The sequence below is a fragment of the Quercus suber genome, unplaced genomic scaffold (assembly GCF_002906115.3).
Source record: "Quercus suber isolate HL8 unplaced genomic scaffold, Cork oak 2.0 scaffold_1428, whole genome shotgun sequence".
In the NCBI taxonomy this organism is placed as follows: Eukaryota; Viridiplantae; Streptophyta; class Magnoliopsida; order Fagales; family Fagaceae; genus Quercus; species Quercus suber.
In genome coordinates, this window is record NW_027070803.1 from 1 (window position 1) to 14480 (window position 14480).

Here is a 14480-nt window from a genome sequence, read left to right on the forward strand (position 1 = left end):
TCCTAGTGATGTAGGATATCATCTTGGAATCTTCATCATTAGAAGACTCATCGGTATCACTGCTTTTGCCTTCAGTGCCATGCTTTCACTCTTGCTCGATTTGCCCATCTTAGTTAAACCCAATTCATAGGTTTGCAAGTTGTCCAACTAGCTCTATCAAAGGAATTTTGTCAATATCCTTTGATTCTTCAATAGCAATGATCTTGGCATGAAATCTTTCAGTTAGAAATCTGAGTACCTTTCTTACAACCTTGGGTTCGGGAATAGTTTTCCCAAGATTAAAGGCAGAGTTAACTATGTCCTCTAGCATGGCATAGAGCTTGTTAAACGACTTATCCTCCTCCATCTTAATCTCTTTAAAGCTGGTAGTGAGCCTTTAAAGCTTTGACTGCACTGAATAAAGCATTCAATGCTCTGCTGTTGAAGTTTGCCTCTTTGATCTTCGCATCATCCCAATCAGCCGATGCTTTCTTTGGCTTAGTCCACCCAATCTCCACAACTTGCCACACCTTCTAATCTAAAAACTGCAAGAAAGTTCTCATGCATACTTTCTAGTATGCATAGTTAGTGTCATCAAATAAAGGAGGTATAATTAGAGACTGTCCTTTATCCGTGACAAACAAGGGTTAATGTATCACACAGTAAAAATTAACCATAATCAGAGAGTGCCTACTCTGATACCACTTGATAGGCCAAGAATGTGTTGACCCCTTTGGTAACTTAATCAACTAATTTAGCCAAGTGAACTTAAGGTCACCACTCCGAGAATACACTATTATCAAAACAAGCGGTTACAAGTAAAAGGAGTCCTTGTACCTAATACCAACCTACAGTTGACCTTTACCCCAATACCCAATTGGATTTGTAATGTAGTGACAATCTCTTCTTTCAATGCACGGCTCCCAGTACGTGACTAACCAATTGATGTACGAATCCAAGTACGTGACTAATACACCAACTTGAGGAAGATGTTGGCTGCAAAGTTCTTCAATTCATCCAACAATGAAAATCAAGAAGCTCCTTAGTTACAAAACCCTTAGCGCAAAGACGCAGTAGCTTCTACAAGAAAATGATGAACTAGGGAAAATTCTATCACTGGTCACAATTTGCATGCATAATCAATTTACATTGAGTTGCATCACTTTGCATCACCTTTGACAGCCCTTAAAATAATCCTTATATATGTCTAGGGTCGTGAGAAAAGAAACCCTACACAAATACACATGGATATGCGTGAAATCATATCTGAAAAATCTGAATTTCATAATTCTCGATAGATGTTGTCAAGCTGCTATTAAGCATCAGCATTAAACCTCGATGGATATGGATCTATCGAGCTATCTGTCGAGCTTTAATGAACAACACTTCTTCACTTGTTTCTTGGAAAAATTTGCATGTCTTCAATACAAACCTTGAATTCTTGTTCCTTAAAGTACTAACCCATCCTAGATCTACCTAAATACATGTAAAGTGTGTTTTGTCAAATGATTAGCCAATTTACATAACATATGTCTCTAACAATATCCATATATGTCCTAACACAACCCATAGCGCCCCTCCCCCCACCACCCTAAACTCACTGGAAAATGCACCATCACCATTATAAAACCCACCATAAATCTACCACCACCTCTAAAAATCTACCACCACCACCAAAATAGCAACCCACCATCACCCAACCACTACCGCAAGCCTACACAATACCCAAATCAAATAAAAAAACTTGCAAAACACAACTTAAAAATCCCCATCACTTAAATTTGAAGAAAAAAAAAACCCCCCAAATATGAAGGGGAAAAAAAAAATCTGAGAGTGACAATGGACAACATGGAAGTCAGCGGCATGGCGTAGAAGTCGATGAAGGGGAGAGAGAGGTTTAGGAGAAAACCAAAAGAGAGAAGAAAATATCATGAGATCAAGTGAGAGGAGAGAGAAAATTGAATAAAAAAGAGAGAACCAAACACTTCAATTAAATATTCTATCTTTATTCTTCCTCTATATTTTTCTCTCTCTCCTCATCTCCTTCTCTCTCTCTCTCTCTCTAAAGCAAGCCAACCAATAAACTCAACCCTCTTTCTTCTCAACTAGCAAACTCACACCCATACCCACCACTAGCCACCAGCGCTGAAAACAAATTTATTTTTAAAAAAAAAACACTAGCTACCACCAACCACAACCCATAACCCACTAGCCACGAAACCCACTCAACAGCTAGCTACTCAACCACAACCACTGCCATTGTCACCATTACCACCATCACCACCACCCATAACCTCAAACCCTAACCACCAAAATCAAAACCAAATCACAAACTCAAAACCAAAGCACAATCCCAAACCCACAGCCACATCACCACTACTAGCTGGGAAAAGAAAAGGAAAGAGAGAGAGAGAGAGAGAGAGAGAGAGAGAGAAGAAAACACCAACCACCATTGAACCCACACAAAAGCACCAACAAAAATCAAATCAAATCACCAAAGCCCCAATGAAGTACAAACAATTGAAAATCCTATCAAACCACTGAAGCACCACAAAAAATTGGACCACAAACCACCAAGAACCATGGTGAGAGAGAAGGAGAGTCAAAGAGAAAGGGACGAGCAAGAGAGAGAATATGAGAGGAGATAAAATAGAGTGAAAGAGATAGATGGAGGAGAGAGAATCTATGAGTATTTTATTAGGGAGAGAGAGAAAGAGAGTTAGTAAAAAATTACTTTTATTTTTTAAGTAGTTGCTACTGTAAGTTGCTATACATAGTAGTTTACTATAGCATGTTGCTAAAAAAATTTAGATATAACACCATTGATAAAGCTTGGTTTTTAAGGTTTTGAGAGCTAGAATAACTTTTTTGCAATAATACCATCATTGCTGTGAATGCTCTACATAGTAGTGATGGTATGTACCATGCTATAACTCCATGAAAATAGTTTATCGTCAAGTCTTGTGGCTCAAGGGTATTGTCTAGTGTCTCTTATTGAGAGAAACTTTATTTGAATCCGTCCATGCCATACTTGTTGTAAGAAAAGAGAAATAAAAACAACAATGCGTTTAAGCAAACTGATATGTAACATTTTGGATATTATATATGTTTTGTTATGATTTTGTTATTTTAATAGATGTAATAGGATTTGAAACATATGCGTTTGCTTTATGATGATCATTCATTCTCATCAAGCTAAGCTATTAATGGTTTAAATATTTTTTAGTAAAGGCAATTCAAACTCAAGTCTCCTATGATAGGCCAAGAATGTATTAACCCCTTGTGATAAATTAACCAATTGATTTAGCCAAGTTAATTAATTAATTTAATTAACATGCAAAATGCGTGGTAGCATAAGCAAATCACCAATTAACTAAATGCAGTAGAAATTAAATTGACATGGTGATTTGTTTACGAATGGGGAAAACCTACATAGCAAAAACCCCACTAGGTGATTTTAAGGTCACCACTCCTGAGAATCTACTATTATCAAAACAAGCAATTACAAGTAAAGGAATCCCAGTACCTTATACAAACCTATAGTTGAATCCTTACCCCAATACTCATTTGGACTTGTTTTGTAGTGACAATATCTCCTTTTCAATGCATGGCTCTTAGTACGTGACTAACCAATAGATGCGCGGATCTTAGTACGTGGCTTACTAACCAACTTGAGAAAGATGTTGGCTGCAAAGTTTTTTAGTTCATCACACGATGAAGATCACGAAGTTCCCTGGTCATAAAGCCTTATGGTGTACAAACATAGCAGCTTCTTCAAGAGAAAGATGAATTAGGGCAAATTCTGTCTCTGGTCACAATTTGCATGAACACAACTTTGCTTCACACTTGCGTAACCTTTTGTGGCCCTTAAAATAATCCTTATATATACTTAGGGATGTGAGAAAAGTAAGCCCAAACATATAAACACGGATTTGATGAAAATCAATTCAGGAAAATTAAATTTCATAAACCTTGACAGATAGAGTATCTATCAAGCTAGCTGTCAAGTTTCGGGGTTCAGCAGTTTTTTAAACCTCGATAGATGTTAGCTATTGAGCTAGCTATCGAGTTTTAAAATCCAGCACTTCTTCACTTGTTTCTTGGATAGATTTGCATGGCTTTAACACTTGAACTTGAAACCATTTTTCTTGAAGTATTAAACACATCCTAGATCTACCTAATTACAAGTAAAGTGTGTTTTGTCAAAGGATTATCCAATTACATAAAATATTAACATATGTTCCTAACGTGATTCACATATGTCCTAACAATCCCCCCCTTTGGCAATTCATGATAAAACCACAATAAACAAATGAACACATGAGAGAAGTCATAAATCACCCAACTCATACGCGCTTGTTGAATACAATAAAATCTATCCTAACACAGACTCTTGAAAAACTTTGCAAGAAGAGAGTTTATGACAAGAAGATATTTCTGAAACACTTTAAACAAGACTCATGAAGGCATCTTAGTGTGAAACTAAAATATAAGATTGTATTCATTAAATAAGAAACATGTGTATAAAGAAAGAAAAGAAATAACACATGGAAAGATAGGTGAAATGGGATAACGACATCATCATATATATATATATATATCAAAGATAAGTACAATGTTTGCTATCACTAAGTGGTCACAAGACCAATGTATAAGAGATAATGTATCTAAAATAAAAGGAAAAGAAAAGATACAAAAATCCTCACTAAATCCCTCATATACACACTCCCCCTAACACAAAATCTCCTATACTAACTCTTCCCCTATGAGTAAGGCTACTCTCATCTCAAAACTATTCCTCCTTTTTGTCATGAGTGACAACGCGCAAGTATATCAAGTAGACATCTCATCATCACTGGGCGAGCTAGCACCATCATCCTCATTAGCATCCTCACTGCTGGAACCATCGTCACTCTCATCCTCAGAGGCTGGTGGAGATGGAGAGGAAGCAACAATGAAACCACCTATGACAGCCTGTCGTTGCGCGATACGACCGACACGGGTGTTCACCTGACACAACTCATCACTGAGATGTCAAGGCGAGCATCCATGCACACAAGCTGTGCCATGATGGTCTTAAGTGTCATTCCACCCGTAGAAGACGAAGAAGCAGAGGTTGATAGCTGTCGTCTATGTTTGGGGCTGCCTTAGTCTGAGTTATGCCTCGCTCCATCGAACGATAGCAGCATCTATGGCACCTATCATGGAAAAATGAAGAGACAAGGGAAAGGAGACAGAAACATGGTGAAATATCTACGTGATAGCCGAAGGAAAAATGAACTTATCACGGGTCGTCGTATCCTTATAAATATCTATAAGGGACAAAATAAAGTGAGAAAGGAATTCGATAAAGATATCCTCTAAGAGGGACAACAAAAATCGAGCATGAGGCTCTATAATGGAGCTATAGTAAGACAAAGGATTAAGAACGAATGTCATCACCATGTTAAGGAACCTCGGACCTTTTGCAAAACCCGAGCAAGGGGTGTTTTGACGGTCACCCTAAGATGAAGGTGTCTCACAAAAGCAAGACGAGAGCTTATCTTTGGACATTGTTCTCAGACACTCACAGCTAGGGTAGTCAAGATGCGCTACCCTAGGAAAGTGTAGTACCTTGGAAACAATCTCCGGAGTGACTACGATGCGTATTGGAGTAAAACTTCTGTATGATCACGGAAGGACAAGCAACCGAGATGTCACAAAGTGACTCCTAACCCCTACTGTGAATGACAGTGGGTAAGTCAGTGTCGAAAAAGTCCGACAGAACGATGTGGTATTCTGAATGAATGTCTTGTCTACAAAAGTTCTCTGAGAAGTCCTTTCGGGCTTCATCATCACGGAACCGAATAGAAGAAGGTGTAGGGTCAGAGGAAGAAGATGCCCCAGAATGCAGAGGGTTCTAGGATGGAGTAGATTTACGTTTAGGTGCCATAAAGCAGACTAACACAAGAAAGGGAGAGAGAGAGAGAGAAAGAGACAATTAGAAAAGTACCAACAACACAGTATATAAGAATATAAAGGAATGAAGGTACGTATGCATGAAAGTGCATGAACATGTGACATGCAAATTTAAATACATCATAGGCTCAGCCTAATCCAAACCTACCAGCACACAACATTGCAATAAAGTAAACACACATCTAAATGCATGAAACATTGTTATAATGCAAATGTAATGCAATAAATGAAGTTTTAAACTCATTTAAGCAACACCCATGCCAAAAATTTCACAAAAACTTCATCAATTTTGAAAAACCTCAAAAATTTTCAAAACTCTCAAAAGTTAGGTCAAAAGGAATGAAATGCATGATAAAGTGAGGGATTAAGGACCTTACCAGTGAAGAAGAACAAGATCAAGGTCAAAAAGCTCTTGGGAATGAAGTTTAGATTGAGAGAGAAGAGTTTGGGAGGTGAAAAGGCTGAAAGCAATTAAGAGAGATCGAGGAGAAATGATCTGAAATTGTGAGGATCCTTTATATAGAAACTTAATAAATCTCGACAGATCGAGATGTGTCGAGAATTTGCATGAACACAACTTTGCTTCACACTTGCGCAACCTTTTACGGCCCTTAAAATAATTCTTATATATGTTTAGGGTTGTGAGAAAAGTAAACCCAAACATATACATACGGATTGGATGAAAATCAGCTCTGAAAAACTGAATTTCTTAAACCTCGACAGATACGATATCTATTGAGCTAGCTGTCGAGCTTCGAGCTTCAACAGCTTTTTAAACCTCAATAGATATATGCTAACTATCGACATAGTTGTCGAGCTTTAAAATCCAGCACTTGTTCACTTGTTTCTTGGACAGATTTGCATGGATTTAACACTTAAACTTGAAACTTTGTTTCTTAAAGTATTAAACACATCTTAGATCTACCCAATTACAAGTAAAGTACATTTTGTCAAAAGATTAGTCAATTACATAAAATATTGACATATGTTCCTAACATGATTCATATATGTCCTAACATCTTATTCAGTGATAAAAAACTTGACTAGTTAAGCTAATTAGAATATTATACATTGTATATCACATTCCATCAATGAAACTTCACAAAATCACAATTGTATAATTGAAAATTAAACATTTGTTAATTCTGTATTTTGGTAATATTGTTTTGATTAGATTGTAACTGGTGTTTTGACACGGAAACATTAAATAGTAGTGATGATGAGGAGATTGTCATCTAAACTTTGGTACCATCTACTAAGTATTATGAATTGGTGACTTGGGGCAAAAATTAATAATTAAAATTGAAACTTGATGCAAAATTAGATTATAGTTAGATATTAATTTTAATTTCATTTGGATTCTGATATATATATATATATATATATTCTACTTTGCAGTGCCAGAATCATTGCGCCAACCAGTTCCATATCTCTCAGAGCTCTTAGGTATACGGTATCCCAACATCCACTCATTTAATATCACCCTTTGTTTTTTTGGGGGGGGAGAGAGTGGGTAAGTTTTTTTATTCGTCTGCTTTTTCAATAGGAATACAGGGGTTACATAAAATGAAGTGGAATGATAAGTATTCCCGTGAAATTCTGCGTCTCATGTGCAAAAAGATATCACCTTTAAATGTGAAAGAGCAAAATGATGTGATTTCTGTCGCCATCTTCCGTGCCGTCAAGGAAGGGTTTACAGAGTTTGTTGACGAAGTCCTAATAGCAAATCCACATCTTATATGGGCCCGTGATCAACAATGGGTCAGCTTATTCCAACAAGCTGTCCTATATCGTGAAGCTGAAATCTTTAGGCTTCTACATGAGAAGCCCGTGAAGAATTCTGTGATGAATCTTAAAGATGAATTCCGCAATAACGTATTACATATGGCAGGGATGTCAACACCTTCCACTCGGTTTAAATGCATTCAGGGTGAAGTTTTGCAGATGCAAAGAGAACTACAATGGTTTAAGGTCATTTCTCTCAACTTATTATATTTATCTGGTATGTACTTTCACTACTGTCAAAATTGAGGGAACCAGGGGTGATCATACTAACTATGACAGGTGTGCATCTTTATATCATACCCTACATTCTCCTCTTGCTCTACGTTCTATTATAAATCAGATGCTATGCCTAGGGAGACTATTAATTAATTCCCACCATTTTTGGTCTTCTATTTAGTTCTCATGGAGGATAAGTGACGTTATCCACCATTCTACTAAAAGATTCTCACTTATTTAAAATTGTTGAGTCAAAATTTTTTTTTAAACAAAAACTAATTACTAATTCAGCAATTTTAAACAAGTGAGACTCTTTTAGTGGAATGATGGACAAATAACATGACCCACCATGACGACTGTATAATTTCTCCATAAACACATATAGTTCTACGAGTGATCAATGCCCTTGTAGAAGAAATCACCAGATCGTAGGGACTAATGAAAAAGCCCATATGCCATGAATTCGAAAAGATTTTCATACCCTACCAGCCAACTTTTGGTCTGGCTGCACGTGGCCTATCCCTATAATTAATAGGCTTTAGACGGCTCTAAACATTTTTTTTAAGGTGACACTAAAAAAATTAAATTATATAAAATATAATAAAGTATAGTAGTCAAGCCAAAAATTATTTCTAGCAGGTCGAGCTAAGTTGGATAAAGTTCTTAAATATTCAAATTTCATAACTAAAAAAGAAAAAAAAAAACTTTATCACAAAAATTAGTTTTAACTCAACAAAGTCATGCCATCGCATGAAAATCAATTTACAATTGATTATGAACTAAATTTAAATAATATTCCTTCTCAAAAAAAAAAAAAAAAATATTGGTAAGACATCAAGTGTTTAAATTACCTAATTAAAAAAAATTATAATAAAAAACTCTATAACAATGCCTTAAGTTAAGTTGTCAAACACTACTATCAATTAATCAAATTATAATAAATATTACTATTATCAAATTTAAGCCAAAAAATAAAATAATAAGTCTAAGTGAAAGTTGTAAACCACTCAACCCCCTATCGTATTACAACTTTAACAAAATAATTTAATTTAAGTGCAAATCTAGTCGACTGATGGTTGGATGCCACCAAAAAACTCAATAAAATAATACAGTTTAACAATTAGTTAATAAAATAAGCATCAAAATGAACTACCCCACTCTATCCGACGAGTAAAACTTAGGTAGTCCCGAAACAATGCTCTGGGCTCTCACAAAGTAGGTGGGCCCCACACGTGAGTCCCGCCACAGGGCCCACCTTCTTTGTGAGAGCCTGAAATACTGCTCCGAGACTATCTAAGTTTTTCCCCTATCCGACATTCAAATCCTATAAAAATGTCAAACGTCAAAGTGCCAAAATAAAGTACTAGTACTTTACTCTTTCTGAAAAAAAAAAAAATAAAAGCAGGACTCTTAACTCTTAAGATTCAAAGTTTCAAACTGAAGAAAACCTATTGAACATAGACAGAGAGACTGAGAGAGATACCACTGTGAATATAGGATCGCTGGTCAGTTCTTCAATGGCCTGGACAAGATCACCCATCAGAGCTGTGCTTGCAAGTCTGGCAATGCAAGGGCAATTTCTTTTTTTAATTTTTTTTAAAAATCTGTCTTTTACATTTTGGGAGTAAACAACTGTGAAGTTTGAAGTTGTTTATATATTAACTATTCGATATTTTTGGATTTTAGTTTTGATTTAATTAGGAGTCTTGATTTAGAAAAGATTTGGGTTTTATTTGCTGCGATATTATAAATTTGTTAAAATTATTATTTTTGGGTTTATAATTTAGAGGAGATATGGGTTGAAGAAATTGGCCAAATTCTATTCTTGGTTTTGGGTTTTTTCTAATCAAACTTAAGATTTGAAGACTGAAACGTGTCTATATTTTTTGCCAAAATCCTAGAGGGGCCAGTAAGTAAGTTGTTCTTAACTTACTTTTTTCTTTGAGTTGGCTCTGTATACAGTGGCAGCCCAGATGCAAGCTATAGGGTAGTTATAATTGAACCAGTAATGGGTTTTATAATTGAACCATAGAAATAATTTCTTGTTAACATTTAAAATATTAACTATAGCTGACATAATATGGTATGATCACGCGCACTGTATCAGTATATCATGTAAATAAAAAACCACAAGAAGACTCAAAATGGTAATCCAGGGAAAATTGATGGAGCAATTGCCCAACGGTTATAGGCCCTAGAGGCAAAATAGGTTCAGTGTGTGAAATTGAAGTTTGCAATATAAAACAACTATATTCTAATATTGCTACGACCTATAGAACTTAAACTCTCTTTATCAATTCCCGCTTCAAATCTTCTACAAGGGTGAACTTCATTGAATGTAAACACTTCGTTAGTGTTTACAACTTCAAGTATATTTTGAAAACATTTTCTTTTTGAAAATACTTTTAACTGAAATATGAAAACATATATGAAAATAGAATTTGCACGAATCTCAATGGGTCGAGATTCCACAAACTTAGGTCTTCTTAAACTTGAATCTTGGCCTTATCTTGGACTAAAATCGTTCTTAGTGAGTCTTGCTAGTCCACATGCTAACACAAAAACACAGACTAATCATTAGCGATAGTGATAACGATAGACCCACAATTAAGAATATAGTAGCAGCAATAATTTCGGTCAAAAGGCATATCAATAAACACAATGGGAGAGAATTTTCTCTTTTTCTTTTCACCTTAGAAGCGGTCGAAGAAGAATTCTAGTATCCTGTCCGTGAAATATCTATGGTAACGCCTTAGTGCCGAGACAACTTGGTAGAAATGAAGTGGTAGGTGACCTGCATTTACCTTACGAATTTAAATTCTACCCTTTTTTTTTCGCTGAATTACGAAATCCTACGTTCAAGTGCACAACTTGCTCCTAGAATATATGACAGAGTTCAATGCCCAAGCTATAGGTTTGAAGCTTGCTAGGTTTAAGTAACTGATGGTTTAGTGAAAATGGAAAAATTCTTAATAATCAAAGTTAAATAGAAGTAAATAAAAATAAATAAATAAATAAATCCACCCAAGAAGGGTTTCTATCTTGATAGAAAGCCTCTGGGAGATTTTTGGATTCATATTTAAGTATGAACTATCATCATATTTTTTTATTAAGTTGCAGTAGATTTGGCCATACAAGATCATATCCCCCATCTCGTTGAAGCATGTAGTTTTGTGTGAAAAGATTTCTAATGGCGGATGCAGCTGATCGAAAGGCCAACCACTGTTGCCATTGATCAATATGTAAGTTCATTTATATTTTGGTAACAATTCTAAGATTTTGTTTAACAAATGAAGGAACTGGAGCAAATTGTCCATCCCAAGATGAAGGAAGAAAGAAATAATAGTGGTTTGACTCCCCGAGAATTGTTTACAAGTGAACACAATGACATGAAAAACAAGGGAGAGGACTGGATGAAGAATACAGCAACTTCTTGTACGGTGGTTGCAGCTCTCATTGTTACCATTATGTTTGCTGCAGCTTTTACTGTTCCAGGTGGTAACGACCAAAATACAGGCCTCCCGATCTTCTTAAATAGAAAATTGTTTAAGCTCTTCATAGTATCTGATGCTCTTTCACTCTTTTCTTCTTCAACTTCGGCTTTGATGTTTTTGGGAATTCTCACATCACGTTATGAGGAAGAAGATTTCCTTAAGTCCTTGCCTAGAAAGTTGATAATAGGCCTTTTCACCCTTTTCGTCTCTATTGCAGCCATGATGACAGCCTTTTCTTCTGCTCTTTTCCTTATGCTACGTGGACAATCATGGACATTCCTCCCTGTCATTTGTTTTGCCAGTATTCCTGTCATCATTTTTGTATTCATGCAGTTCTCCCTTCTTGTTGATATGCACAATTCAACTTGTGGACCTAACATCTTGATCCCCAAAAAAAAGTCTAGGACCACTTTTTACAACTTTTTATCACAATTAGTGAAGAAAAAATAGTGGGTCCATATATAATTAATGCTTAATTATTCACAGTTTGCTATGTTAGAGTTGTGACAAAAGAGTTGTAAAATAATTTATGATCGTAGAACTATTCCATCCAAAAGTGAAGCATTGCTTATAACCTATTTATTGTGTTATATGTGATCATGTGGGGTTGCCCTGTTAATAATCGGCATGCCAGCCAAAACTAAAGATTTTCATTTTCCATGGACCTATGGCAGATGGATTTTCAGCTTGTGTTGTATACTAGCTTATGTTGTATACTTTGTAATTCACTGGCTTTCGACTTTAAAATACTATCACATAAATCATGCATGATTATATATTTTTACTCTTCTTTTTATTTATTTATTAATTTTCTTTTAGTTATAGTTTGCAGAAGGAGATATATATATATTTATATATATCTTTTTTTTTTAAAATAAAATGAATAAATCCTAGTTCTTGTTTTTTATGTTTTTGTTGTTTTTTTTAGTTTTTAGTTTTTTTTTTTTTTTTTTTTTTTGTTTTTTTTTGTTTTTTTTTTTTTGGAGAAAGAAGACTTCAAAACTTATATTAAGAAATAGGCAATTTTGCCTAATAAGCAACTAAGGTGTGCGATAGGATATCTTTCATCTACACAGAAAAACCAGTGACATGATGTGCATGAGTAGCTAGGTTGTGAGCTATTTTATTTCCTTCCCTACGAACATGAGAAAAACTAATACATTAAAAAGATTCAGCAATAACTTTCACATCTTGAATCAAAAGACAAGATGAAGCTAAGGATAGCGAATCCCATCAATGAATTCATGAGTATTTCATAGTCACCCTCCAAAATGACCGAATCCAACCCCAATTCTAGTGCAAATTCTAGGGCCTTGCTGCTGCTACTGTTTCTGTCTCTAACACAGTGAGAGGAAGAGGAATAGCTTGAGATAAGGAAGCCATTACCAAGCCATTGTAGTCCTTATTATTACACCAATACCAGCTGTGTCCAATGAGGTGAACAACGCGCCGTCAAAATTTATTTGTAGAACCCAGCGTGTGGAGTAGACAGCGTTCTATGTGCCTTACTCATTGTAGCTGGGCTGGTTGGTTGGCAGTCCGGAATTCCTGAAGGCCTTCATAGGCACGTTAAAGAACCTGTTCAAGTGGGATACCTGGTGGTGAGAAGCTTGACTTGTTGCGCCGAAACCATAAACCCACGATATCATTGCAAATAGCTCTGTTCACAATCAGATCCAGTATTATGGACAGCAACTGAGCAAAGTTTAAGTGCGTAGAACCTTGTCTGAGCTGCCCTGAGGATGTCCGCCCATACCTCTGATACACTCGGGCAACTCCACACGGCATGCAGTACATCCTCGGCTTGATTAGTGCAGAAAGAGCATGTTAGTCGTAACTTATGACACAACGTCTCACAGGTATACCTTCGTTGGCAGTGCGTTGTGGCATGCTAGCCATAAGAATTTTTTATTTTGCTTGGCAAACGAGAGGCTCCAAATCTGTTTCCATGGTGGTTTTGGCTGAATGGATGGAAGTTTGTCTGTTGTAGGTGTGCTTTGTGAGTCGTGACTCGAATTTGAGGAAAAAATAACCGGACTTGGCTGTGTACTGACCCGATTGTACATAGGGCGAGAATAGAGCATCCTTGGCATGTCCACTGCTTAAGGAAATTTTTTGGACCAGCTCTGCGTCCGTGGGACTAAGGGCAGAAGCTAGAACATGAGGATCCCAAGTACGTGAAAATGGATCATTAGAGCACTATACAATGGCGTCTTGAAATCCTGCCTTTAAGGGACCATGTGCACCAAGATTGCTTGTAGTAGGTAGCCAATTATCACCTAAATTTTTATTGATTCACAATTCACACCTCTCCATTTTGCTCCTCTTCTAATAATACTCCTCCCTATCAAATGCTGTTCAAGCATGGGAATCTCCATGGCCTTCCTTTGCTTCCATGATGGAACAATCTGGGAAAAATCTTTTTTTTAAAACTCTATAGAACAAGGAATTTTTATTATGCAGTAAGTGCCATGTTTGTTTTGCAAGTAAAGCCTCGTTAAAAGAGACAACTCCTCGAAACCCTTCCACCTTCGGACTTCAGATCACACATAACACCCCTCACCAATGAATTTTCTGATGAACTCCCTTTGGCCCCACCAAAACTTACGAATAAGCCCCTCATTTCATGACAAAAGCCTTGTGGAAGCATGAAACAGCTCATTGTATAAGTTGGGATTTCTTGTATTGCACCTTAATCAAAACTTCTCTACCCATTTGTGATAGTAATTTTTCTTCCCAACCCTGCAGTTTCCTCCGCACTCTTTTTTTTATCTAGTCATAATTGGCTTTCTCTTGCCTTCCAATAAGTGAAGGTAGCCCTAAATATGTGTCATAGTGGAGAATTTCCAGAACTTAAAGAGCTTCCTTGATTTTTGCTTTTTTTTCCTCGGTAATCGACTTGCTAAAAAACAAGGATGTTTTCCTTTGGTTTATTTGCTGCCCCAAAACACCTTCATAAGTAGCAGTATCTCCAACTCCTTTTGATAATCCTGTGTATTGGACCTATAAAATAGCACACTATCATCTGCAAAAAGCAAATGTGTTAGT

General features: G+C 36.2%; 1 protein-coding gene across 1 annotated transcript; it reads left to right on the top strand.

Moving 5' to 3' along the window:
- The first annotated feature begins 7338 nt into the window (after window positions 1-7338).
- On the top strand, window positions 7339-12232 carry LOC112019317 (ankyrin repeat-containing protein ITN1). The gene is made up of 3 exons (XM_024051855.2): window positions 7339-7383; window positions 7484-7908; window positions 11235-12232. Exons 2-3 carry the CDS (start codon window positions 7504-7506, stop codon window positions 11880-11882), a joined length of 1053 nt encoding a protein of 350 aa, XP_023907623.1. The 5' UTR covers window positions 7339-7383; window positions 7484-7503; the 3' UTR covers window positions 11883-12232.
- The last annotated feature ends 2248 nt before the right edge of the window (window positions 12233-14480 follow it).